This window comes from Myotis myotis, unplaced genomic scaffold, assembly GCF_014108235.1.
Source record: "Myotis myotis isolate mMyoMyo1 unplaced genomic scaffold, mMyoMyo1.p scaffold_m19_p_6, whole genome shotgun sequence".
NCBI classification, from domain to species: domain Eukaryota; kingdom Metazoa; phylum Chordata; class Mammalia; order Chiroptera; family Vespertilionidae; genus Myotis; species Myotis myotis.
In genome coordinates, this window is record NW_023416368.1 from 14,734,275 (window position 1) to 14,760,530 (window position 26,256).

Here is a 26,256-nt window from a genome sequence, read left to right on the forward strand (position 1 = left end):
TTTATTTTTTTTACTTTAAATTTTTTTTAAATTAAATCTTTATTGTTCAGATTATTACAGTTGTTCCCCCCCCATTCCCCCCCCCCCTTAGTCATTTTATTGAATTCAGAACCATGTTGATGTTGGAGTGGCAATTTAATTTCCACAAAACAATGGCATCCAGCACATTTTATTATTGTTCATTTATAAATCTTTGGTGTTGTGGCATTTTTCTGTTCTACTAACTTTGAAATTGGGTTTCACAGCTGTTTAAGTGTTATAGGCATAAAGATTGTATTCCTAGTTTTATGCTATGCATATTTAAGAAGATAGTAAAATTAATTTAAACAAAAACACAAGAGAGCCAGGGAAATTTTTCTCTTTAAAAGGTGTGTGTATAAGATTCAAGTTTACTAGAGTCCACCCCACAAAGATAGTTCCCTTTTACAAAAGACTGACATTTGAATTAGGAAACTGTACCAGTCAGGACAGACTAAGTTAAGCTGCAGTAACAAGCAACCCCTAGATTCTAGTGGCTTAACCCAGCTGCTTGCATTAAATCAGTTGCATATGGGTAAATAGCTCCGCTTATCATTTCTGACAGCAGGACCCAGACTGATGGATCTACCTACCTTCAGTAATATTTCTGGCTTAGGGGAGTGAGTACTCTGGGGGTTTTCTGACCTTGAAGTAAAATGCTCTGGCTCAAGTAAGTCTGATGACCACACCTAACTTCAAGAAGAGGACTACAGTCTTTTTGGGTGCCCAGAGGAGAGAGAAACCAGTTGACAGCTATAAATGTCTGCCACAAGAAGTACCCTGCATCTTTCTTCAAAGGAGTGCCCTGTGGCCTGGTTTTGACACTTTCTATTTCCCAGTAAAGTTGCAGAGAGCTTTCTTAATTTCACAGGAGTCTGTGGCTCCTGGATTACAGCCAAACCCTGCGGCTTACCAGCCCCATGGCATAGGCAGATCTAAACCTCAGCTCCTCCCCTGTGAAATGGGGGTGGGTGGGAAGATGTCCATTGCACCGTTTGTTGAGAAGAGTCAAATAACTGGTGAAACCTCTTCATCAGTTGTAAATTATTATCTAGATGAAGGAAGTAGTATTATTTCTGGCAATCAGTCACGCCATATGAAGGAAAAAGAACACATAATAATGATTTCACCCCACAGCACTTGTCACACAATCAATATTGTCTCACAAAAGTTTCCCAGAAATTCACAAGAAATTTCCTTTGGTCATCTGATAATGAAACCCAAAGAGGGTGGTTCTCCAATAAAAGAGCAAAAATTTCCTCTTGGCTGGAAAATGACAAAGCATTTTACGTGACCGCAAATCTATATGGCCCACTTTTCTAGCAGATTCCCACATTCAAAAAAAAAATTGAGGTTGAAGAAAAGAAGAACTATCTATCCTGCCTGAGAAGCATTTTTTAAAAAGTTGGGATCCATGTGGAAAAAATAAAAATGTTTTATGAAAGAGTGTTGAGGATAGAAACACAGGAAGAGTCTTCTATGGTAGGATTGACTCCTGAAACTGCCATCACCCAAATATCCCAGAATTCTTGCTTTGTAGATAGAAGGGAATGGCACCCTGATTTTGTCTGGCACTCCTATTTTTCAGATGAAGAAAGTAAGGTCTAGCAAAGTTAAATGACTTGCCCTAGATGGTGTCCTTAAGCACAAGTTAGTTAGCCAAGTGTTCTTCCCCTCCACCAACCTGAAATTATAGAAATGAACACAATGGAGGAAGAAATGTTTCTTCCATATAACTGAATCTAATCTGAGCCTATGAAATTCCCTTCATTCTGTACCTGCAAAGTGGGCAATGGGCTCCCTGGACATTCTTGAAGATGGTCCAGCAATGATTTTGACAACCCTTCTCAGCATTTCTACAATTCCATTGTTTTCCCCATTTCAGAGTTTTCTAAATAGTATTTTTGACTCACAGGAAATGTATGAATTAAATGAAAAACAAGAAACAGATTTCAGATGGAGTAACTTCATTATCTGATTGCTCTGCCTAATTAGATGTGGAAGTCTACACTGTACTCTAGGAGAAGAATTCTCACCCTGTCCACCAAAAGGAAAGGAAAGGTGTGCTCCCTTCCTAGGCGTATTTGTCAGGAGAGGCTCGGTTTGCTCTGGGATTTACAGTAACGAAAGATTATTTCCCATTCACGCGAGAAGTCCACTGGGCTCGAAGGGTCTCCACTCTGCATTATCTTTGTAAAGAGTGGCAGGGGGAGGAAACGGCATCTGGGGGTCACCTGTATCTGTGGCACAGGTGTTTTTAAAGCTCCAGCCTATAAATAATGCATATTACTTCTGCTAATTTCTCATTTGTCAAAGCAAATCACAGGGTCACATCTAAATGCAGGGGGGTCAGAATACTTCCATCTTACTAAGCACCTGGAAGAAGAAAAATTGATTTTGATGAACATCTCTGATGACTACCATACTAGGAATGAAAGAGAGAGAAAAAAAAGGCCCCTCCCCCAAATGACAAAAAGCCAGTGTCTCATACCAGCAATATGAATCAAATCCCAAATCAGGATAATAAAATATCTGTCAACTCCACAATAAAATCATTCAACACATTAATTTGCTGCAGCTAACATTTTCTGAATTTGTTTCTTCATCTTCCTATAAGAGTATTGCATAGAATGGGCAGCCGGTACAAATGAAGGAAACCAAATTGGGGCTGGTTGAGATGAAGTTTCTAGAAAGTCATTATGGGCCAACTAAATAGGGAGGCACATTTATGCTTTCTGTGGATTTTATTAGACTCATTTCACTGAGGAGAATAACTTCTTTATGACATGACTGCTAGTCAACAGCCTTTCTGAAATAATTTGATAGTAGGGAAGTTATAGCCTGATCCAACAGAAGAGTTTTCATTTAAATTGCTAATAGGAGTAATTGTTTAATAAGTCACTCTAAAAAGAGACACTTGTCCATCCGTCCATCTGTCCGTCGTGGCTAGGTGGTTGAGCGGTTGACCCAAGCACCAGGAGGTTGATGGTTAGATTCCGGGGTGAGGCACCTGCTGGGTTGCCAGCTCAATCCCTGATCCCTGGGGGGTGGTAAGGGGGCAGACGTACAGGAGACAGCCGGTCTATGTTTCTGTCTCTCTGTCCCTCTTCCTTCCTCTCTCTGAAATCAATAAAAACATATTTAAAAAATAAAAAAGACCACGAACCTTTAAAACTTAGCCTTTTGGGGAAATGTCCGAAGGTCTGGAATATGTTTAAACAACCCTCATTTGTTTCTTTTATTTGGGTACAATCATTTGCTTAGATACATATTTTTAAACTTTTTGTATATTACCAGAAACAAAGTGTTTCAGGTGGGGAAAACGCAAGTAGCTCAGAATGTCCCCTAAATTAAAAAATAGAGTTTTGTACTTTCCAGAATAATAAGCATTTTTTTATAGTCTTTCTTTAAATCTTTCTTGGTAGAAATCTACAAAGCAGGAGGAAAGGGTGAGAGTCAATGTCCACTGATTGACCGTTTAATTATATCATCCCCCCCACCCCTTAAAATTTTATAACAGAGCAAGGTTAACATGAACATGCCAAACACAATAAACATACTTTATTACACATTTTATGTCCAAGATGAAAATGAAGACATAACAGTGAGATCATTTTATACAGAGGTACAGTGAATTCCATGTGAGTAGGGGTAAGTGAATTTTGTGTTTTGTGCTTTAGTTTTTAAAGCTATCATTAATAATGATATCATAGTAAAATTTTATTGAGCACTGACCACAGTATGAGGGACTATATCAAGTACTTGGCAATTTTTCCTCATTTAATCCTCACAGCAAACTTCCTTTCACAGATGAGGAAATTGAGGATGAAGTGACTTGACCAAGGTCACCTAGCTAGTGAGTAAAGGAATACTCTTTGGGGGTAAATCATTGTAGTAACATTTCAGTTAAGGTATCTGATAATTGCAGTATTTTTATAGCCCAACTCTCAGAGAAGAAGGAATGAAAGCTGGAGGTGGTTCATTTATTCATAAGTATACGAATGCCCACTCTGTGCCTGGTCCTATCTTAAAGACCATGCATGTAGAGCTGAATAAGTCTGCAAGGCGAAGAAGTTAAGAAAAGTGGGCTCTTGCACCAGACAAACAGACGTGGGTTGGGCTCTACAATGTGACCTTGGACAAGAACTCTCTAGTCCAGCGATTCTCAACCTGTGGGTCGAGACCCCTTTGGCAGTCGAACGACCCTTTCACAGGGGTCGCCTAAGACCATCCTGCATATCAGATATTTACGTGACGATTCATAACAGTAGCAACATTACAGTTATGAAGTAGCAACGAAAATAATTTTATGGTTGGGTCACAACATGAGGAACTGTATTTAAAGGGCCAGAAGGTTGAGAACCACTGCAGCGGGGAAATTATATTGGTGCTTACTTCATGGTTTTGCTGGGAAAATTAAATGAGATAATAAAAGTGCTTATAATGAACAGCACATTGCATAAGATGCTCCATAGTATGCTCAGTAAATAGTAGGTTTTACTTGTTATTTGCATTGTCATTACCATACACAACAGTAACAATAATCATTGTTGGGGAGCTCTTGATTGGGGAGAGGACAGACATTTAAACATTTCTTGTCCAAGGTGATATGAGCACTAGAGAAAACAGGGAAGGCAAGAATGATTGCCTAGAGGGGTTTGTAGAAGTTTCACAGAAGAGGTGAACTTTGAGCCCGTGGGAGCGCAGCTTCTCAGGTGGAGAAGGGTGTAGGCATGCCAGTCTCCTGGAAGGTATAGCGGCTAGGCGAAGGCAAGGCATGTTTGGGGAACCTGGAGGCTCCTGCGAAGTGGAACTCCAGGGGATCGCGAGGTGGCGCTGTGGTTCCACGAAAGGAGGAGATTCGCGCGCCAACGGGTCACCGCATGCCCAGGGCGGCTTCCAAGAGGCGGGGCAGGGGTGTATTGCTCGGTTGGGCACGATCTTCATACAGCCACCAAATAATGACAGTGATAAAGATAATAAATACAAAAGCAAATAACCCGGAAGCGGTCTCCTTTAGGACACGCGGCATCAATAATCATTAAGAGCGTGGAACTGTCCAGCAGGGATCATTGCGAGCGCAGTCCTGGAAAACTTTTGGGGCGCCCGTGGGAATCCCGCTCGCCCGCCCTGGGCGCTAACCTGCAGCCTCCGGGCGGGTCGGCTTCCTGCTGCCTGCAGGCAGAAGGAGCAACAGTTTCCACACCGGCCCTTCTGTGATCAGTCTGCACCCTGCCTGCGCCTTGCTTTTGACCGGACCTGAGATTTTAGAGACTTCTTTGCTGCATTTCACATGCACACATGGACACACGCGAACCACGTCTGGGCTCAGGCTCACCCACAAGAGTACGATCCTCTGGCACACACACCCACTCGCATAAACAAGACACTTGGCACATGCACACACTATACATGTGCACGCGCGTACTCACGCTTGTGTGCAACAATCCTCCTGGATGCACGCCCACACATGCACCCAAGTGCGCGCTGTCACTCACCGGCACACGCTCTTACTGGACTGGCCCACAAATATGCAGCCACTCTTCGTTCAGACAAGCATATTTGCACACTCACACCACACGCATCTCGCCTCTCGGTAGCTAACACAGACCTCCAAGCAGTGCGCGGTGCCTAAATATGTATGAATTGTGACCTGGGTACCTTGTGCTAAACTCCCCACTCTCCCACAAGTAAACAGGCCTACAGCTCTCTCTCCCTTCCTCTCCAAATCTTCCCGGGCCTCAGTTTCTAGCAAATGGATTTGCATTTGAAGGGATGCTAATTTCTAAAGAGCCACGAGCTCCCTCCTCCGTATTTGAGCCCCTTTCTGCCGTAGCAGCGAGGGCCCTTCCCGGATCCATTTTCTAATAGTGTGGGTTGGAGGACTGGGGAAGGGCCCGGGTGAGGTGCGGTCGCACCCAGCGACAGCCTCGGATTGGGAGATCCTTTCCGGGCAGTGCCCCCAACTGGATTCTCTCCGCTCAGAATACGTTTAGCTTTTAGCTATTTATGGCCATGCCAAGGCTATCTGGTCTACCTCCATTAGAGCACATCCGCAGGTGCCCAGACTTCTGTCCTCTGATGGGTGTCTCAAGCATCCCCCCAAAGTCTCGTGTTTAGCCCATTTCAATTCAGCGACTTTACCCCCGCCTGGAACTCGAAGACCTCAGCTAGGAATGGGAGAAGCAGATGACTGGGGTTCACTTAGCAAAGATGGCAGAGCAGGGGCTGGAGTGGGTGCAACCCTGGCGCCCTATCCCGGGAAGCCAGGAGGGTCATGAGTCCCTATCTGACCGCAGGGACACACATCCAGTCTTCTAATTAGGACTTGGCACAGTCCTTGCTTTCCCCTCCTCTCTCCCTTCTGCTGCCTGCCCGCAGGAGGCAACTGGCACCCAAGCTCTTCTGTCACCTGGATACCCAGGGGCTTGGAAGCGGAAGGGATCTGTGCGCGCCGGGGGGCCAGCATTGGGCGGAGGCGCAGCTGCTGAGGGAGGGGTTTGGAGCTAAGGTTAAGGGCGCAGGTTCTGGGGTAATTTGGGGCGTGGCGACTTTATGAGCCGGGTGGACGGAACAGGCTGACTCATTTCAGTCGCAGGGCGTCTGTTTCCTCACCTGTAAAACAGGAGCGATCTTACCTGCCTTCTAGGTCTGTTGTGGGAATTCAGTGAGTTTATGCCCGTAAAGCCTTCAGCAAATGAGATCTATTCTTATCTGGGGACCGCCCAGGGGAAACCCCAGAGAGTGGGCAGGCTCCGTCTGGGAAAGGTTTGTTCCAACCCGGTGCCCCAAGCCCTCATCCTAGGCAGAATAAGAGCTCACAAGCCCCGGACTGACCCCCACCCACCCCCAACCCCCAACCCTCCGCCCCCGTGTTGTCTGCCTGCTCTCCACCTCTTAGCTGTCTGTGGGTATCTCTGTCACTCCCTGGGCCTCGGTTTCCCTGCCTGTACTACGGGGGGGGGGGGGGGATCCCAGGGGCTGGAAGTGTCCTCAGATGGGGCAAGCAAAGGGGACCTTGTCTGCAGCGCGGGGTCGAAAACTTGCGATCAGTTGGAGAAATGACCCCTTCCCTTTAACACTTGCCAGCGATGGCTGAGGCCGAGGAGGGAGAACAGACGGGTTTCCGGAGCAACCGGGGCCTGCGGCTCCCGCGTGCTCCCCGAGGGCAGCGGACGGAGGTCTCTTCGGGGCAGGGGCAGGGTTTAGACCGCGGGCCACCGGACCCTGCTGCTCCGCCATCCCGCCACCGTCCCAGGCCGCTCAGGAGCCCCTGCGGGGCTGTGCCGCGTTCAGGTCCTCACTTCCCCGGGGCTTCGAGCTGCCACCCACTTCCATTCCTCTCTTCCTGGGGCTGCGCCTGGCCTCTGCTCACCCTCCGCCGCGGCTCCAGGGGGCCAGTCGACGCCTTTGGAGCCGGCGGCGTGCGGAGGGACTTGGCGCCTTCGGCCTTCACCCCCCTTCACTCCCCCCAACCTTTCCCTTTGCTTCTTCTCCGCATAGCAGGAGGCATCTGTCCTCTGGTCTCCCTCTCGGCGGTCTCTGGCTAGCGGCAAAAGGAAGCGGACATTGCCCGGGCTAGGCGGCCCCTTGTGGAGGCCCGTCTTCTCAAGGGAAACGGAGATCCAGGGAATTTCCTAAGCGAGAGGTCTCAAGTCTGGCCTCCTGGGGGCGGGCGAGCAGAGAGGATCCTCTGTCCCCGGGACGTCCGGGCCAGGTTTGTTCCAACCCGGCGCCCCAGTATTTCTCGTTTGGCAGTATTTCTTGCCTCTGCTCTTTTGGGGCGAGAGTTGGGGCTGGTGGGGATCGTTCCACCTGCACCCCCTCCCCCGTAAATTTCTGTGTCGACTGTTGCCCTTCAGGACAGGGTATTGATTTCCCTATGCTTACGGGGGTTGGGATATCCAAAAGCGAGAAGGTTTCAAAGTTCGGAGTGAGGGGGTGTTGGCGGCTTGCTTCCTGGGCCTGAGCTTCTTGGAGCAACTGAGAAGGAGGGGTTTTGAGGACGCTCACTTCTACCAGGAAAGAAACTCTGAGGAGCTCAGCTGGAGAATTGAGTCCAGGGGGGAAATATCAAGCCTTCCCTTCCCATTGCTTTTTCCACGTATAAACCCATTTTGCTGTATATTTTCCTCATGTACAGGTTCCCCTCCCCCCCCAACACATTTTCTTCCCCCCGAATTCTGCAGGTTTGGACAAAACCTGGAAATCTGCCTGTCTATCCCACCCTCCCATATGATCAGGCTGATGAGTGGGGTTGGGGATGACTGTTACAAGCTACCCTAAAGTTACATCAGAGACATGCTATAAAGCCTGGGCAAGATTACACACACACAAGTATCTCTCCTCGCTGGAGATGTGGCTATAACGGGAAAAAGATGAAACCAGGACATACTTTATAGTCCCGCCCCCCCCCCCCCCAGGAATGCTGTGCCTTCTGGAGGGGGTGCTAACCTTACATCAGGGAAGATCGAAAAGTGTTGAAGGGATTTTTTCAAAGTTTAAAATTGCAGTTCTGAGTTCAATATTTACCAAATATTGAACTAGAGGAAATTCACCAAAATCTAGGGCTCTGCTGGCCTGGGTGTCATCTTTCTCTGTCTCTTTTCTGCCTTCTCTGTGGGTGGGAAGAAGGAATTCTTACTTGAACACTTATTACTGGGTGAGAACCCCAGGTTGAAAGCACAAGGACACCAGAAGAAAAGCTATGGCTACACTCTGCTAGATGACAATAAAGTGTGCTCACCATCCCGGGTGAGGCACTGCTGCCCCCACACAGCCACAGGGCCCCTGACTTATCAAAAGATTCCAGCCCCCTCCTATTTTCCCTCCTTCTATGGCAGTGGTTCTCAACCTTCCTAATGCCATGACCCTTTAATACAGTTCCTCATGTTGTGCTGACCCCCAACCATAAAATTATTTTTGTTGCTACTTCATAACTGTAATGTTGCTACTGTTATGAATCGTAATGTAAATATCTGATATGCAGGATGTATTTTCATTGTTACAAATTGAACATAATTAAAGCATAATAGTTAATAACAAAACAATATGTAATTATATATGTGTTTTCCCAAAGGGGTCGCGACCCACAGGTTGAGAACCTCTGCTCTATGGCCTGGCAAATATGGAGATTGCCTCTTCTTATTTAATGCTTGAAGATGACTGGCGCTGGGGCAGGAATTGGGCTGCTGAAAACTTCGATTTCTCCAGACCAATTTCTCTTTTGAACCAGGCAGCTTCAGACTCCTCAACAAAGCCATCATTTGTGGAGTGCCGCTATATTCTCCTTGACTCCCCCCCCCCCCCCCCCCCCCCAATCCATCTGTTGTGCCTCATGATCCTGGTCCTCAGAGAGACTGGATCTCTCCTTTCTCTGGCACCTTTACCACCTGCCTTTGGCAGTGATCTTGTCCCCAATTGTGTATTCCCTATCACTGGGGTATATTCCTCACCCAACTCGATTTGGAGTCCTGAATACTATTTACTGCAGAGTAAAATGGAGGCTCAGGTAATTACCAAGAGGGAGGCCTGGGTCTTACACCAGGGCTATCTGGGACTCAGTGATAGGACAGTAGCCTCTGCTTCCTGGTCCCCCTCCCTTCAAGGATCCCCTCAGAGCAATCAGGGGGAGAGGTTGGCTCTTGAGGACCCTTTGGGCCTTGAGATTAAGCTTGGAACTTTGGGAAGTTTTCAGCAGGCCCAGTTTCAATTATGTATTTAAATTTTAAAGAGATGGATAAGGTCCAACTCCCTCTCTTTCCTCCCCACAAACCTATAATCCTTCAGTTCTCTGCACCAACATGTCCCTCTTGAGAACCCACTGTGTGCCAGGAACTCTGGTAGATGCTGTGGGAATCCTGGTGGATTAGACAGAGCTCTTCAGGAGTGTCTTGGAAGAGATGGCATGAATTATGGTACCTGGGAGAAAGTGATGAGCATGCTAGTGGTCCTGATTAGATGGTCTGAGAGCTGGGAGGCTTTGTGCATAGGAGATAAAGCAGTGTTTGAGGACAGTGGCCATGTACTCATAGGCCTGGAACACAGGCTTTCATCTAGTTTGGGAATCAGGAAGTGGCTCCCATTTTCCTGCGTTGCCAAGAGTACAAAGCATAACTCTTGCCTGTCTCCATTCCATTCAACATGGGCATGTGTACTTTTCCATCACTGACCCTATGAGCTTCCTAAATCAAAGGGCCAAGCAAGGCCAGCAGAAAGGGGACCTGGATTTCTGGCAAAGAATTTCCCCGAAGGAGTCCTTAGCAGATTTGGCTGCAGCCAGGGAGTTCCTTTGAGGGCAATGAAACAGAAGTTCATCATGTGCTTATTAGAGGTTACAACCTGCTAAAAAATGATGGGGCACATTACCCAGAAACATCTACCTATTTCCTTTGCCAGCCTCAAGCATACATGCCAAAGGCCTGAGGTAGGAGATCTTTCCTTCCTTCTTTCCTGCTTTCCTCAGTCTCTCTCTTGACATAGGCCAGGGGCAGAATTTGGGAGGGTTTGGTCAAGCCCGCCCCCATTTTAACAAAAAAAAAAAAAAAAAAAAAAAAATGAGGATGAGAGAAACCCTACACCAAATAAACAACTACTCAGAGGCCTTGTTGTTGCTTTCTAAAGGAAAACTACTTTGGGGGCGGGGATGAGGGGCTGGGGATCAAATCTGAGTCAATTTTAAGAGGCATCTTGACACGGCTCCAGTGAGAGCCTTCATTCCACCGTTTACACATCCGCGGATTACTCGAGGGAGGTGAGCATATGAGGACAGTGCCTCAAAAGCCTGCGGCCTCAAGACTAGCGCGCCCAAGTGAGAAGCGTTTGCAGAGGCCAGACCAGGGGCAGAGCCCGCCCCCCCTCCTCCCCCCCCTTCCCAGCGTGAAGGCAGTACCCTCCGCGAGCTACCAGCCCCGACCTCCAGCACCCATTTTCCACCCCACCACCCCCCTCCTCAAAGCGAAGAGGTGGGCACCTGGGACGCGCGTCCTGCTTTTTCTGCCCGGGATCTCCCGTCTCCTCCACTTTTGCCCCCGACGTCCCAGAACAGCGGAGCAGGACGCGGGCGGCGGCCCTGGGAGGGCGCAGCCTGGGCTCCGCCAGCGCGCTCAGGGCGCGGCGAGGATGCTAAACCGCAACGGCCAGGATGCAGATCCCAGCTCAAATCCCCGAGAAGAATATCCCCACCCGTTCCTTCTGTCCCCCTTCTCTGGCCAGGCTCTGCCCTGCTCAGCCCCGCTCCTTCCAGCTCAGACGCTGGAGCTCAGCGGTCCTTCGCTCGCCACTTTGCGAGGAACTTTGGCCGGCTCCCGGGAGCCGCCGGGAGAGGGATGTTAATGAGGGAGCGTGGTCCCGCATTGGGAGCCAGCAGGCTCCTGAGTCGCGATTGGCTGCGGCGAGGCGGAAGAATGACGTTATGCAAATGAAGGGGCGGGCCTGGGAGGCGCGGGCCCCGCCTCCTCCCTTTGGGGTTAGTGTGCCTGTGTTTAGCTCTGGGGAGAGTCAAACTGGATTCCATAGGGAAAGCCTGCAAATCACTTCTATTTTAGCGAGGAGAAAACAGAATCTCCATCCAGCAGGGTCCACCCCTCTCTCTTTCTCCCTCTCCTCTCCTTCTCTCTCTCTCTCCCTCCCCCCCTTCCTCTCTCCCTCTTTCTCCCCCCTTCCCCCCATCCCAATCTCCCTCTCTGGTGTATCTGTCTACGGCAACCAGCGTCCTCCTCGTCTATACGCACTGAAGGAAAGAAACATCTTTGGTTGGGAGAGAAGGAGGGAAAAAAAGAAAGAGGAAAAAAACTTGCCTGGTTGTGGAAAATGACACTTGAAGTAGCAAAGCCGGCAGCGCGAGTTGAGTCTATTGTTTCTTAAATTGCCATCAGGGCTTTTTTTTTTCTTCCTGCTTCTTCAAGTGAAGGGTACCTCTGCAAAAGGAAACTCCAGCCCCTCCTGCCCTCCACCGGCCTGTTTTCTTTACAAAAAAAAAAAAAAAGCAAAAAAAAAAAAAAGCACCCAAACCAAAAATTAACCAACCAAACAACCCCCAACAGCCAAGCATACATCTCATTTTTTTTTTTTTTGGTCTTTTCGTTGGATTTTCCCTTCTTTTTTTTCTGCCTTTTTTTCCGGGTTATCGCTCAGTTTTGAGCGACGGTTTACATTTTTTAAAAATTTGCTTTCTAGCCCGCCTTGATCTTCTAACGCGAGTTCACCGTCTTAAAAAAAAAAAAAAATCTCTGGCTGGCGTTTTTCTTTCCTTTTTTTTTTTTTTTTTTTTTTTTTTTTTTAATATTTTCAAGGGGGAGGAGATTTTCCACAAGAAAAGGTTGTTTTCATGTTTGGGATTCAGGAAAGCATCCAACGGAGTGGAAGCAGCATGAAGGAAGAGCCGCTGGGCAGCGGCATGAACGCGGTGCGGACGTGGATGCAGGGCGCCGGGGTGCTGGACGCCAACACGGCGGCGCAGAGGTGGGTACCGCTCGGGGACCGCGGCCGGGGAGGCAAGCCGCGAGCAGAGGAGCCGGGAGGCGGTGGCGGCGGCGGCCGCCGCGGGGCCTGGCCGCGTTGGTGCGGCCGCCGCTCCGCTCTGCTCGCCTCCCGGGCTCCGTGCTCCCGGGGCCGCGCTGCCTTAGTCGCCTGAGGCCGGAGGGCCGGGAGCTCCCGCGAGGAGCCCACGCTTTGCCGGCACTTTCCCCTGCCGGGTCTGTGACTGTTTTCATTTTGTTTTAAGCCAGAAGAGGCGAGAGTCTCACCAGCTTGATGTTGGATATCTGTGTTTTTATGACTGCTTTCTTTTCTTTCTCTTTCTCTTTTCTTTTCTTCCTTCCTTTCTTCCTTTCTTTCTTTCTTTCTTTCTCTCTTTATTTCTTTCTTTCTCCTCCTTCCTTTCATTTCTTTCTCGTTCCTTTATTTCCTTCGTTTTCCCTTCCCTTCTGCCTTGCTTTTTTGTCTTCCCTCATTTTAAAACTTTCCTTCTCTTTTCCTTCATTCCTTTCCTCCCTCCCTCTCTTCTTTCCTTTTGTTCCTCCCTCCTTCCTTCCTCTTTCTTTCCTTCTTTTCTCCCTTCTTTCCGTTCTTCCTTTCTTTTAACTTCCCTTCCTTTTCTCTTCCCTTCTTCCCTCTCTTCCTTCCTCCCTTTCTTTCCTCTTCTTTCTTCACTCCTCCCCCTCATTCCCCATCCCTGACCCTCTTTTTTCTCTTCTTTTCTGTTTTCATTTTGCCCCAGAATCTTCTCTTATTTCTCCTATCAGTTTTTCTCAGTCCACTCCGGAGATCAGCAACTCCCAACTTTAATTCTGACATCTCCTAGAAGTCTTCCCCACCCTCTGTCTCCATGGCCCCTCTAGCCCCTCTCCCACTCTTGGCTTCTGGGATGCTACATTGTGTCGCCTTGAGGCACTGCCCTTGGAGATTGACGGGGGAACTTTCCTGGGCACCCTCAGCACTCTTTCTGGGGACTCCTGTTCCCAACTGAGAAATGGCCATTGCTCCCCACCCCTCTAGGCCCCCAGCTGGGCTTCAGGGAGTGGGAGATCTGGCGGCCCCAGGCCTTATCGGACCCAGAGAGGGCGGAAGGGGAAGAAGGAAGATGACTAATTACATCATCCTTATTTTCTCTGGGCTGCGGACAAGTGTCGCTAACACTGTTTCCATCCCCACTGTGTATAAAGATGGGGGTGGTAGGTAGTGAGAGTGAGTTGGATAACTGGGCTTGAAGTGAAAGTGTGTGTGTGTGTGTGTGTGTGACACGTGTGTATGTGTGTGTATGTGTGCGCGCTTGTGTCGGGCAGGTCGAGCTGTCAGTGGCCGCCGCCCTGCTCCCCGGGCGCCCCAGCCTCTAGCCCCGGGTGGGCGCTCTGAGCCATCAGCCTTAGTTCTTAGGGTTTCTGGAACGAGTGTGAGGATTTCTGCGGAACAGAGAAACTTTGTCAGGACAGGTCTTCTTTTTTTCTTTTCTTTTTTTAAAAAAGCACCAAACACAAAACACCCCCAGGTCCCTTTTCCACAATGACCACCCCTGACAGCTCCGAGTTCCACCCTGAGAGTCCTTTTCTCTCCATGCTCTATGGGGTGGGTGGGGAGCATGTGGCTTCCCGAGGCCGGTTGTCCGCGCCTGCAGGGGTGCATGAGGTTTCCTGGAGGATGGCTTCCGCAGCGAGCAGCTGAGCGTGTCCCCCATCCCTCCTCACCAGCCCACGGAGCTGAGGCGGGAGAGTCGAGGGGGTGGCGGGAACCGGTTCCCATGCCCCCTCCCTCTAAGCTGTCAATGAACTGCTCTATTCCGCGTACGCGGGTTCACCTCCTTCACGGCCGCGCTCCTGTCTCCCCACGCAGCGCGCGTCAGGTCGGAGTCAATGCTTTACCTCCCGCGCAAAACCCCAACAAAACTTTCGCAGCGCTTCTGCGAGTTGGGGGGCGGGGGGCGCGTCCTGCGATCCGCGTGGAGGACAGGACGCGCGAGCACACGCCAATCCCGCCGTCGGGTGGGCACGGGGCGCCGGAGTGGAGGGCGCCCCTCCCGGGCGTTTGGGGGGCAGAGGAGGCCCGTGGGGACGGGGCGACCAGGCGTCGCGCGGGTGGGTGTCCCGTGTAGCCGTCTAACTCTGCCTCTTTGGCCGCAGCGGGGTGGGTCTGGCCCGGGCTCACTTTGAGAAGCAGCCGCCTTCCAACCTGAGGAAATCCAACTTCTTCCACTTCGTCCTGGCCCTCTACGACAGGCAGGGCCAGCCCGTGGAGATCGAGAGGACCGCCTTCGTGGGCTTCGTGGAGAAGGAAAAAGTAAGTGGGCGCCGCGCCGCTGCCCCGCGCCCGGCGGGGGAGCAGGCCCAGGCGCTCTGGGGGCGCGCTCCTCCTCCCGTGCCAAGCGTTCCCCACCCTCGGGCGCGGGGTCCCCGAGCCACTTCCCGTCCGGGGCGCACCCCGGCTCCTTGTCCGGGACGTTGTGCTCCCAAAAGAGTTTGCGCGGAGCCCCCCGAGTTGGAGAGAGGAGAGCCCGGCTTCACGCTCCAGAGCCCAGGGCGCCCGGGATGAACCCGCCCTCGACTGCGCGACCCCGTGCGGCTCCGGCCTCTGCTGGCCCAGGCCCGAGCCCCCAGGGGCTGGGGATCGCCTGTGCGCGCTCCACGGAATGTTCTGGAGGGGAAGAGGGAGCAGTCGGGGTCGGGTTGGGGGGCGGCAGAGGGATCCCGGTTGGCCGCAGTTTCTGCTGTGCCCGGGCCTGTCCCGGCTCCCCGGCCAGGGGCCCGGCTGGGAAAGTGGCCTCGAAGTCAGGCCACGAGCTCACGCCGACCTCTCTCCTGCGTCCCTTGTGTCTTTGCGTCCTGATGCGACCCAGGAGGCCAACAGCGAAAAGACCAACAACGGGATTCACTACCGGCTGCAGCTCCTCTACAGCAATGGTGAGGCTCCCAGCGCCGCCGGCACCTGGGGCTCGGGGCGAGGGTGGGGGCGCGGGCAACTGCCGGGGAGGAGAGCGCCAGCCAGGCTCAGGCCTGGCTCACCCGAGTTTCGCCTGCAGAGGCTTCACCTGGGAAGCCCTTGAGCGGCCCGTGGGCGTGCGTGTCGGGCCTGGGCTTACCTTCACCTGGGAAGCCCTTGAGCGGCCCGTGGACGGGCGTGTCGGGCCTGGGCTTACCTGGGCCAGGTGTGGCTCCTCGGCCCTCATTGGGCCGCTTTCCCCTTCCTCCCCTTTCTAAGGCCGGTTCCCTCCGCTTAGCCCGGACTCCAGGCCCAAAGTCCTGGCACGGGAGAGCGCGCAGAGGGGTCCCCGCCGTGGGAAGGCGGAGTGGCCAGGTGGGGCGCGGCCCCGTTCCCCGCTGCGGGCTTGGGGGCTGGCTGGCGAGGGCCAGGCCCGAGGCCCCTCTCCGCACCCTGGGGAAGGGGGTCCTGGCTGTGCTTCTGGGGGCCTTGGAGTCCCATTCTCTTGTGCTTGTTTGTTTGTTGGTTTTCGCGCAGATCCTCTCTCACTTCATTCTCCTTGTCCCCCGTCCCCCCAGGGATAAGGACCGAACAGGATTTCTACGTGCGCCTCATTGACTCCATGACAAAACAAGTAAGTTGTTTCTTCATTTCGCGCCGCAGGGGTACTCTAGGGCCGCAACATTTAGGGGAGTCAAGAAGCTGGCTACTCCCCAGCGAGAGGGCTGGGACTCGAACTCTCAGCGTCAGGGCCGGCCGCGGACCCGGGCTCTCGGCGCCGCCTTCCAGGTGCGCATGCATTCAGGCATTTGTGCCCGCCGCGTGGGGAACGTGGCTCGACGGCTCGCTCCTAAGGGAAGGGAAACGCAGACCTTAGGGCGATGGGCTGCTGAGTGGGGAGAATGTGGCTCAACTTTGCCTGACCCCGCCGGGTGCCCCAGGGGCCGCACAAGGTGTCCCGGGAAACTGGTGAAGAGTGGGCCAGATGTGTAAAACCCAAACCGCTTGGGCCTCCCCCAGGAGGCCTGGGGTAGAGGGAGCGGGTGGGGGCAAAGGCAGCTTCTCCAGGAGTGGTGAGGCGGGCTGAGAACACAGATGATCCACTTCACAGATTTTTTAAAAGGAGGAGGTAGTGGTGGTGGTGGTGTGTTGGAAGAGGGAGCGACAATTGTTAGAGGATATTTTGCAAAAATCCTCCTGCCTTTGCCTCCAAGTTTGGCCAGAAGCCAGGCAGCATGAGTGAGCTTGTGGTCTTAAAGGTACATAGACGGCATTTCTTAAGCTCCCCAACAAGCATTGAGTCAAGCGGTATACATTAAGGTTGAGTTATGGTTTAAAAGATACAATTATGAGCCCAGTCAGAAAAGAGGCCTGACGTTTTAATGAGGCACAGGAGTTTTTCCCCCTCCCATTTCTTTTAAATTTTAAGGAAAAGTTTAGTTTCAGAACTAAGTAATAGCTGGTTAGGTAGTTGGAGAACTTAGTCACGGAAAAAAGAAGACAGCTTTATTGGGTGAGGGAAAGAAATCAGAACAAAGAGAAAAGTTATCCATTGTGTACCAACTACCAATTCAGTAGGAGGGTTAAAACTTGCTTGATTGTGATTTAAAAATATTCCCTTTAAAATAAGGGAGGTGATCTTCTTTCATTGATATTGGTTTGGAAGGTTTCAAATGAAGATATACATAACATATTTAAAATTTGTTTTTAGATAAGCATGGCTTAAATATGTTGTACAAAATGCACACCATTAAGCTGTTGTAAGGTTTAAAATCTATCAGCAAGAATAAATTTAATAACAGCTAATTTTGATTATTACCTGATATTTCATTGCGAACCAAGTAGAAAATAAGAGTATGAGACATATTTTTAAGATAATAAATATTTATTGAAATCTATTTCAAGTATTTGCAAAAAAAAAATTGGACTTTCTTGAAGATCTAGTTATCTCTTGGTTGATTGTTCAGAGTAAATCCACACTGATAGTTTTAGTCTTTTTTTAATTTACTGGTTTTTATAATTATATAGGAGAATTCCCTTTTAATTGGATAGATTATATTTTGTTAATTTTCCCCCCCTGCCAAGCAGAAAACAAAAGCCTGATTTCAATAACAGTTGTTTTTTTCACGATATCAAAACAAAAATGTCTTAAGTGATGTTTTGTTTGAAAAAAATTGTCTTTGATACCTTGATTATCTTTTCCTGCCATTCTCATCCCAGGAAAGAAAAGATGGGAGGGGGTGGGGAAAGTATGAACTCTAATATGTATTCCATATGTATTTGTTAAAATTTACTTTTTGAAAGATAAAAAAATCTCCACATACCAGTATATAAGGCCTGTCTGCTTATGCAACATTGACAACTTAAATATTAAATTATAGACAGCACTATGAAAGCAACAGTTGTATGGTGCACAAAATTAGGACATGTTTGAAGTGATTAACTTCTCTCAAAACTTTATATTAGACCCCTTACACAAAAAGTGCTACCAAAAATCAATTTTCCCATTATGAAATGAACTGACTTTACACACTTTCATATGGTGGGAGAATAATCTTTTATATTTTTATAAAGCAACACATCAAATATCATTTTACTAACTAGGTTACAGAGCTTAAGAAAAATTATAGCTTAAGGCATCCTTTGACCTCTTGGTTATAATAAATTCTACCAGGTGTGTGTGTGTGTGTGTGTGTGGACTAGAACAAGATACAGTTTATTTTTAATAATAGCAGGTATGAGAAAGTCATTTGCCATAATATGACATCTCACTGGAAGTTAAAATTATAAATGTATACAATTCTATATTTTGGTGAGGAGTGACCTGAGAAAAGGTTTAAATAATTCTCTGAATTTAGTCTAAAAATATCAAGAACAAGAGATTTTTTTTTTTGAGTCATACCTGTTTGCTTTCATAATAATTTCCTAATGCCTTCTGTGTAGCTTTCACTTTGAAAGACAATCCTTGCCCATTCTCCGGCTGCACATTCGTTGATTATGTGCTGTTAGAGTTTGAGAAGTAGGTTAGCTTCTTGTGTACACAATTAACACAATAGTCTTTAAAAAGCAGATCAGTTTGAAGAAGCATAACTTTCCTTAGCTGTGATATAATTATTATATTTTAGCCTTGATGAGTAAAACAAGGGGTGTTCATTTAGCTTGAATAATTCTATGATAATTAACTACCAAGGCTGATAAAAAAAATTCTTAAGTTTTTGATTTTAGTTAAATATGCAGTAACCCATTCAATCAGAAGTAAGGCTAAAGCTGACTGAATAAATGGTACCCCCCCCCACCCCACTCAAATTCTTCTAGATCAGTGGTTCTCAACCTTCTGGTCCTTTAAATACAGTTCCTCATGTTGTGACCCAACCATAAAATTATTTTCGTTGCTACTTCATAACTGTAATGTTGCTACTGTTATAAATCATAATGTAAATATCTGATATGCAGGATGGTCTTAGGCGACCCCTGTGAAAGGGTTGTTCGACCACCAAAGGGGTCGCTACCCACAGGTTGAGAACCGCTGTTCTAGATAGACTCAGGATTTTGATATTTAGAATGCAGACTGGAATATTTTCAGTGATGTGATGCGTTCTAATAGCATCATAAGTTTCAGAGAGAATACGTAGCCACAGTTCAAGTCTTCCCTTAGCTACTGGTTTATTGTAACACTTTTCAGATCTGAGATACAGCGTTATGTGTGTGATGTCATATCTTTGCCTCACAAGATGGGGTTAAAAATCAAAGGGAATCTTTGGCAAGCAGAATCCAAAACTAGCTGTGCACTCCACATTTTCATAGACTGTCCCTGATCTTGGGTGGAGTTAGAATCATTGAGATCAAACAGAAATGTACTTAACCAAGATATGCTGGTATGACACACACTATTTCACACCTTTTCAAAGTGTCTCATGACACTCTTTTGGATAATGACTCTTAATTTTGGGTTCTTCCAGAAAGATGAAGCTTCATTAGAAGTGAATGTGTAAGGACCTGAGCCCCCTATCCCTCTGCCTCTCGTATAAAACACAGAGGATATAATGATATTTTAAAAATTCATCCACCAACTAGAAAATAAGAGGCTTGCTTTTTGGGAAGGGTTGTTCAAAACCAAGTTTAGCTGGACTAAAAATAGGTTGTTTTTGTGTCATTGCTGTTTTTGGTATTCCATTAGTGAGCATGCAAAAAGGCCTGTAGAATTCAGAACTTTATGGCTGTTGCATCCAGAAACAGTATCTACTGCAGAAGCTCAAGTGAACCCGGTGGGGAGGTCTGAGGTTTAATCTGCTTCATTTCAGATTTTCATGTAGTTTTTGAAATTGGATTATGTTCTGTGATGGCTTCACTGAGTTATTTATCTTTCAATAGTTAAAAAAAGCATTTAACTTATCTTCCCTCCTAGTATCTTTCTTTAAAAAAAGTGACAGCTTTATAATTCAAAGAAAGAGTATCAAAGTCCATAAAGTTATCAAAAACAAAACTCTCCCTGCCCCTAAACAAAAGCTTTTTTTTTTTTTGGAAAGGGGAAAATAATGGCCACACAATCCTTGAATGTATAGGTTTGAAGGTAGGTGATGTGGTGAGGGAACTCTCAAAGGTCCCAGCACAGTGGGAGGTGCAAGGAACAATAATCAGAAATGCTGTCATATTTCTTTTCCCAACTAATCTTTATATATTTGTTTTGATGTTCCTGGTACTTTAAGTTATTGATGCAAGTGCATTTTTCCCTATTGATTGTTTCATTATATCCTGCCACAGCTACGTAGATTTGATTAACAACCCTTTCAGTTCGTGGTTCTTCATTGGTAGATAAACACATTTTTAGTATATCAATAAGTTCCAAAGGAATTCACTAGGTTAGGAGAGATGGTCTTTCATACTTTTGGAAAAACATACAAACAAAAAAAGAGCACAGGGCAAGATTATAGTCAGGAGCCATATTTCAGCAGCTTTCTTTCTTCTTTGGTAAAACGTAAAAAATGCAGGTGATTTAAATTTCCTTGCACATGGAGGAATGAAGAAGTTTGGAATTTTTATGCATGATCAGGACCTGTGTTTGGGAAAATGTAAACTCATCACAGTGGAAAATGTGTTGTTTGGAGTCTGGGGGTGAAAACAAAGCTGATGGTTTTGGAGAGATTGCCGGAGCCAGATGGCCTAGTACTTCCCCAGTCTGGCGGTCCAACTGCTCCCTCCTGGATAATATACAGCCATTTGTTCGGGGATATTTACGCTAGAGCTGTTTCCATGTGAATGTTTGAACAGCATTAAAAAACGAACATATTAGTAGTGATGCATTTCTAGAACTTGTATGAGTACACCGATAGACTGTTCTTATGCCTTTACTTACATTACTGAGAGGCAGGAAGGAGGGTTTGGATATTGGTGAATTGTTTATACAGTTGTTGAACAAGAATAATTTGGTCTTAGTGAGTAATTAGAATATGTCAGCATTTGGAATTAAATTAATGGAAATTAGGGGAGCGTCTACCTCAGAGCTCTGTTGTGAGAATTATATGAACTCATACATGTAAAGTGCTTAGAACAGTGATGGGCACACATTAAGTGCTTAATAAATTAGCTGCTGTTTTTTTTTTTTTACTATTATTATCATCATCATCATCACCCTATTGGGTTGACAAAGCCAGTTGAATCCACTAATATAGATGTAAATGTAGTTATCATATGAGTGAAATATCTTTTATAATATGGGGTTGTTAGAATGATTCAGTTTTTATCTTGGCGTTTGAATAATATAAGGGATGTTATTTTTTTTGAGACATAAAAGGTGTATTCTAAAGCTAACTGCTTTTGGTACACATTCTCTTTTTATTCAGGGCTGTGATGTAACTGAACAGCATACTGAATATGATATCATTCCTTTGCAACTTTCCTAATTCAGTCCTGAAAACGGCCCGCTTAGCTGCTGAGCTGAAATTACATCTTTGTAATTTGTTCACCAGTAGCCAAGCTGCTAATTGAAGCAAAATAATTTTTTATTTTATCCCACTATTAATGTTGGAAGGCTGTTTGACACAATTGTTTATGAAATGTCAGATGTGTAGTGTTTTCTTTGGCTCAGGTTAATTTCTAACCAACCTTCTGGAAATTTCTAGGATCACATTAGCTAGCACTTTTTTTTCTTTTTTTTTTTTTTTTAATGACAAGCAGTGGAACTTGGTGGTCAAATGTAATGATTCATATCACAATATGCTGATATTGTAGGTGTTAGTATTATTTTTTGATTAGTTTCAATTCTTGATAATTTGCTACCAAAGCCTTATTGACAATCTATTTAGAGGACACTTCACTTCTGGTTGAAGGAGGTACTTTGTACATTCATGAACTCTTTTTTTTTTTTTTTTTTTAATGAACTGATTATTTAAGGTGACACAGTAGGTTTGGCCTTTTATTTTGTGTGGGGAAAAAAGAGTAACATATATTCAAGGTTACTCTTTGGTTTAAATGGAAAATTAGACATTTTTGTTAGTTATAGATAATCTCTCTCTCTCTCTCTCTCTCTCTCTCTCTCTCTAAACTAATGACAACAAATCTCCTATTATTTGGTTGTAAACCAAAACGACTAATACAAACATTTTGTTTCTGAAACCCTTTTGGATTTTGAGGAACCAAAGCCAAAATATTCTCCTCACCCTCTTTCTTTTGGCAAGGAACACGAAGAGTTAAAACTATTAGAAAAATAAACAAAGAAGGCCATGCTTAATTCTCTGTATTTCCTTTGGCATCCTATTGAAGTGTGATCCTGGAGTGTATGTTCACCATATATTTTTTGTTTTACTGTGTGGTCTTTATCCACAGTAAGTTTCAATTAACTTTTAAAACCCAGTGATATTTTAGAAAAGCAGGATGAATCACACTTCACAAGATGCCTTCTAAAAACAGTGGCAACCAATGCAGATTTTCACTATTGATTGATTATTTCTTTGCAAAGATGCTGTAGGTTAATTTATAATTGGGCACTTGAAATTGATGGCATTTTATCCTCTCCTGGTAAACCTTCTGCCTTGTTGCATAAGGATGTGAAAGTTTAACAATTCCTATTTTTTTCTTCATTTTTGTTAATTATAAAACATTATTCTGGGGGAAAAAAACAAACCTCTCAATATGAAAGTTAATAAAGTATTAAAAATAATTGGGCATTAAAAAAAGGGAGGCTAGTCTATCAGAAAAATAAATCTACTCTAAATAATGTCGTTTTGATTGTCAATTTCTCCAGGTTTTTAAAGTTGCGATGAAGTTAACTCTGTTTATTCTCCTACTTTTCTTCCTGAACAAGCATTCCTGCCACCTTAAGGCATTTACGTGCCATTGGTAGGATTAATGTAAACATTGTGTCCTACTTGATACTATATTTTTTGTTTCCTTGCTTAAAACTTCAACTTGCTTTACCATCCGTTCACTTATTTAAATAATATATTTTTCTATGTCTTCTCTTCCCTGCCCGCCCATCACTGTGACAGGCCTCCCATCCTTACTCCTGGTAAACACATTGATTTATTTAAACCACTGTTGTCTTTGTCGCTCTCACAGCAGACTACCTTCCTCACAGGGAGCAGACGCATGATTTACTATGGAGGATGAAAATAAGCCTTCTTCTTGGTGTTCTATTGTTTGGGCCCTAAACCAGCTGTCTATTAAAATGGTTTCACTTAAAATAGTCAATGCTGTTTATATGCTTCTGTGATCTTCCAGCTGATCCAGCCTCAATGAGCTTTACTCACACCCCACAGAGACACACATTTAAATTAGGAAGAAAAGCAGGAACTTCTTCCGAAGTTGGTGTTAAAGGATCCCTTTCCTTTTAGGCTTGAAGTCTGGGTTTGCTAAACTGTGAACCAGTCTTGGCGTGTGTACTGACTGTAGATGGTAGAGTTAATGTGTGGCTGCCAGTTGTGTGTACAAGCTGGAGGGTGAAGTTGGTGGCATTTTAAAAAGTCTGTCTTATTGTTGACAATCTGCCTTAGGGATATTCGCCAACATGAATTTATCATGTTTCTCTATGTTGGATCTCATTAGACTGTTGATTTCCTGGCCCATACCTTTTACATAATTGTGTGTGTGTGTGTGTGTGTGTGTGTGTGTGTGTGTGTGTGTGTTTTGTTAGTAACAAAAACTGCTTTAGGTGAGGTTGGAGGTGAGTCCGTCTTTGACTGAGTTCCACTCCCTAGCTGTTACACGGAGGTTCCAGCTTACTCCAGTCAAAGGGTTTTAGCTCTACTCACGGGACAGTGAAAAGGCTCCTTGTTTCGCTTGCTTTTATTTCAGAAGTCACAGAAGCAGCAAGCGCTTCTTTCTCTGCATGTAGGTGCTGAAAAATATTGTTCTGTTGAGGCCCCCAGGAAGGGAACAGCAGAAACTTCATGCTTCATTTCTCCCCGGAGTTCCTAACAACTTCTGAGCAAATCCAAATTCATGCTTTCATTTTTCTATGCTTGATTTGGAGAAAGATTCTCCATTTGGACTCTGTTGCCAGAGGCCAAGTGGCAGTTTGGCATTTGGTAGAGATGTATTACAGAGACCCTGGAACTTCAGCAAATGATGCACCCTCACCACAGATGAAAACATGGGGTTCCTGGGAGTCCATGGCTCCCAGGAACAGTCCATGACTGTTTGGGATGTCATGTGCATTTTTGCAGTATATCTTTAACTGAATGTCGTCATGGGCCCACTGATTTTAATGAAACTGGCAGCCGCAGTAAAAATAATACATGTCATCCAGAAATAATCAAAACAAGAAGGCCTGATGTAAGGGATATTCCCTCCTCCTCAAAAGAACAAAAAAAATTTTTTTTGCAATAGGGAAAGCACCACCAATATCTGTGAATTTATTTACCAAGTTACTAGTTTAGCATGACAAAAACTGAAATTGACATAGAGGTTATCAGGGATATTAAGAGCACATACAGATTGTAGTGATAATAGGATTTTACAGAAATGAGTGATTAGAATTTTTTAGCATCGTATGAGATCTAATCAGTTATTTAAAGTGTTTCTTTGGTTTTCCAGCTGTGACTACGGAAAATAAAGCAGGCAGATATAATTTTTTGGTTTACAAAACATTTCCGTTCACATAATGCATTTTTTTTTTTTGACTAAAGCAACTTCTTGGGTATTTGAAAAGTTCCTTTAAGAATACAGGAAATCATCAATGCATGTCATAACTAGAGGATGAAAATTTGAGGGATAATGGAATATTAGCATAATCTAGATATTTCCCCCAGAAGATAGTTGTGAATTACATAAGGCGTGGAAGTCTGGCTGATGATCTCTGGTGGACAACAGGCACCACCTTAACCAAATGGTCAGAGTTTACTGGCAGTAGTGGAACTAGTTGACAGTGAGATTTGATACACTGAGAATTCAACACCATGTCTGTGTTATTCTGGCCCTGAATTATATAACTTTAGTCTAGGTCTGAGGAAACATCTGACAAACCCAAATTGAGGATGTTCTACGAAACTGGCCTGTATTCTTCAACAATGTCAATGCCATGAAATGCAAAGACTCAGAAATATTCCCATATTGGAGACATAACAACTGAATGCAATGATTGGTATTGGAATATATCTCTATCTATCTATCTATCTATCTATCTATCTATCTATCTATCTATCTATCTATCTATGTATCTATCTATTCTATCTATCTATCTATCTATCTATCTATCTATCTATCTATCTATCGTTGTTAGGACATTATTGGGTAGTTGATGAATCTCAATTAAGGTCTGTAGATTAGATGATTGTATTAATGTTGATTTTCCGATTCAGATCATTGTACTATGGTTCTGTAAGATAATTCCTTGTTTTAAGGAAATATATGCTGAAGTATTTAGGGTGTGCCTGCAATTTACTAATAAATGGTTCAGGGAAGAATAGAGAGAAAAGAATAAAGCAGATTTAGTAAAATTTAAATATTTGAGGAGTCTGGGTAAAGAGTATGTTGAACTTATATATCTTTGCAACTTTTCTGTAAGTCTAAAATTATGTCAAAATAAAACCTTAAAAAATGATAGGCTAACCATAAAAAACTATTTTAATGGGCCAGTGGTAGGGAAACATTTTCTTTCTATGCACATGCTTTTGTAATTTTTAAATTTGTTGCTATTTTTGTTTTGTATTGGAGTTAGATACCTTAACCAGAGCATGCTCTAGGGCAGCTGTGGGCAAACTACGGCCCGTGGGCCGGATCCGGCCCGTTTGAAATGAATAAAACTAAAAAGAAAAAAAAAAAAGACCATACCCTTTTATGTAATGATGTTTACTTTGAATTTATATTAGTTCACACAAACACTCCATCCATGCTTTTGTTCCGGCCCTCCGATCCAGTTTAAGAACCCATTGTGGCCCTCGAGTCAAAAAGTTTGCCCACCCCTGCTCTAGGGTCCCCGCCCACAGTGTCTTAAGTTTCCCTCCTCATTTACAGGCTCTAAAAGTCCTGGGTTCATCAACAAAGCACATTAGAGCCAACTAACTACAAGTTAGTTATTGTAGCATCTGTATGTACCAAATAAGGATAGTCTCTGGTTAATTTAAGTACTTTTATCACCAAGCAATTGAGGGTTATGTGAATGTGTGAAAGTAATTTTATTAACAATTTGAAGCTGTGTTATCTTAGTATTATGCAGTGATACAGTGTAAAATTAAAATGTATCCCAGTGTGGAGAAAAGGAAGATGGTGGTGTTGGCAAACATCTGTACTCACTGCCTCCCACAACCATGTCAAAGTTATAACTAAAGTACAGAGCAACCATCATCCAGATCAGCTGGAAAGCTGGCTGAATGGAAGTCCTACAACTAGAGA

The 26,256-nt window shown here is 45.6% G+C and overlaps 1 protein-coding gene across 10 annotated transcripts in view; it reads left to right on the top strand.

Moving 5' to 3' along the window:
- Nucleotides 1-12,311: 12,311 nt before the first annotated feature.
- The window catches only part of EBF1 (EBF transcription factor 1), a 391,060-nt gene continuing 377,115 nt past the window's right edge, over nucleotides 12,312-26,256 (top strand). For 9 of the 10 annotated variants that reach the window (XR_004968347.1, XR_004968348.1, XM_036314282.1 and 6 more), the window contains exons 1-4: nucleotides 12,347-12,480; nucleotides 14,634-14,790; nucleotides 15,347-15,410; nucleotides 16,008-16,063. Coding sequence is in view for 8 of the 10 variants with exons in the window: in XM_036314282.1 (XP_036170175.1) it covers nucleotides 12,347-12,480; nucleotides 14,634-14,790; nucleotides 15,347-15,410; nucleotides 16,008-16,063 (411 nt within the window). In the remaining 2 variants the exon portion in view is untranslated. Of the gene's footprint in view, nucleotides 12,481-14,633; nucleotides 14,791-15,346; nucleotides 15,411-16,007; nucleotides 16,064-26,256 lie in introns of all 10 variants that reach the window. The other variant, XM_036314278.1, reaches the window with a different exon arrangement.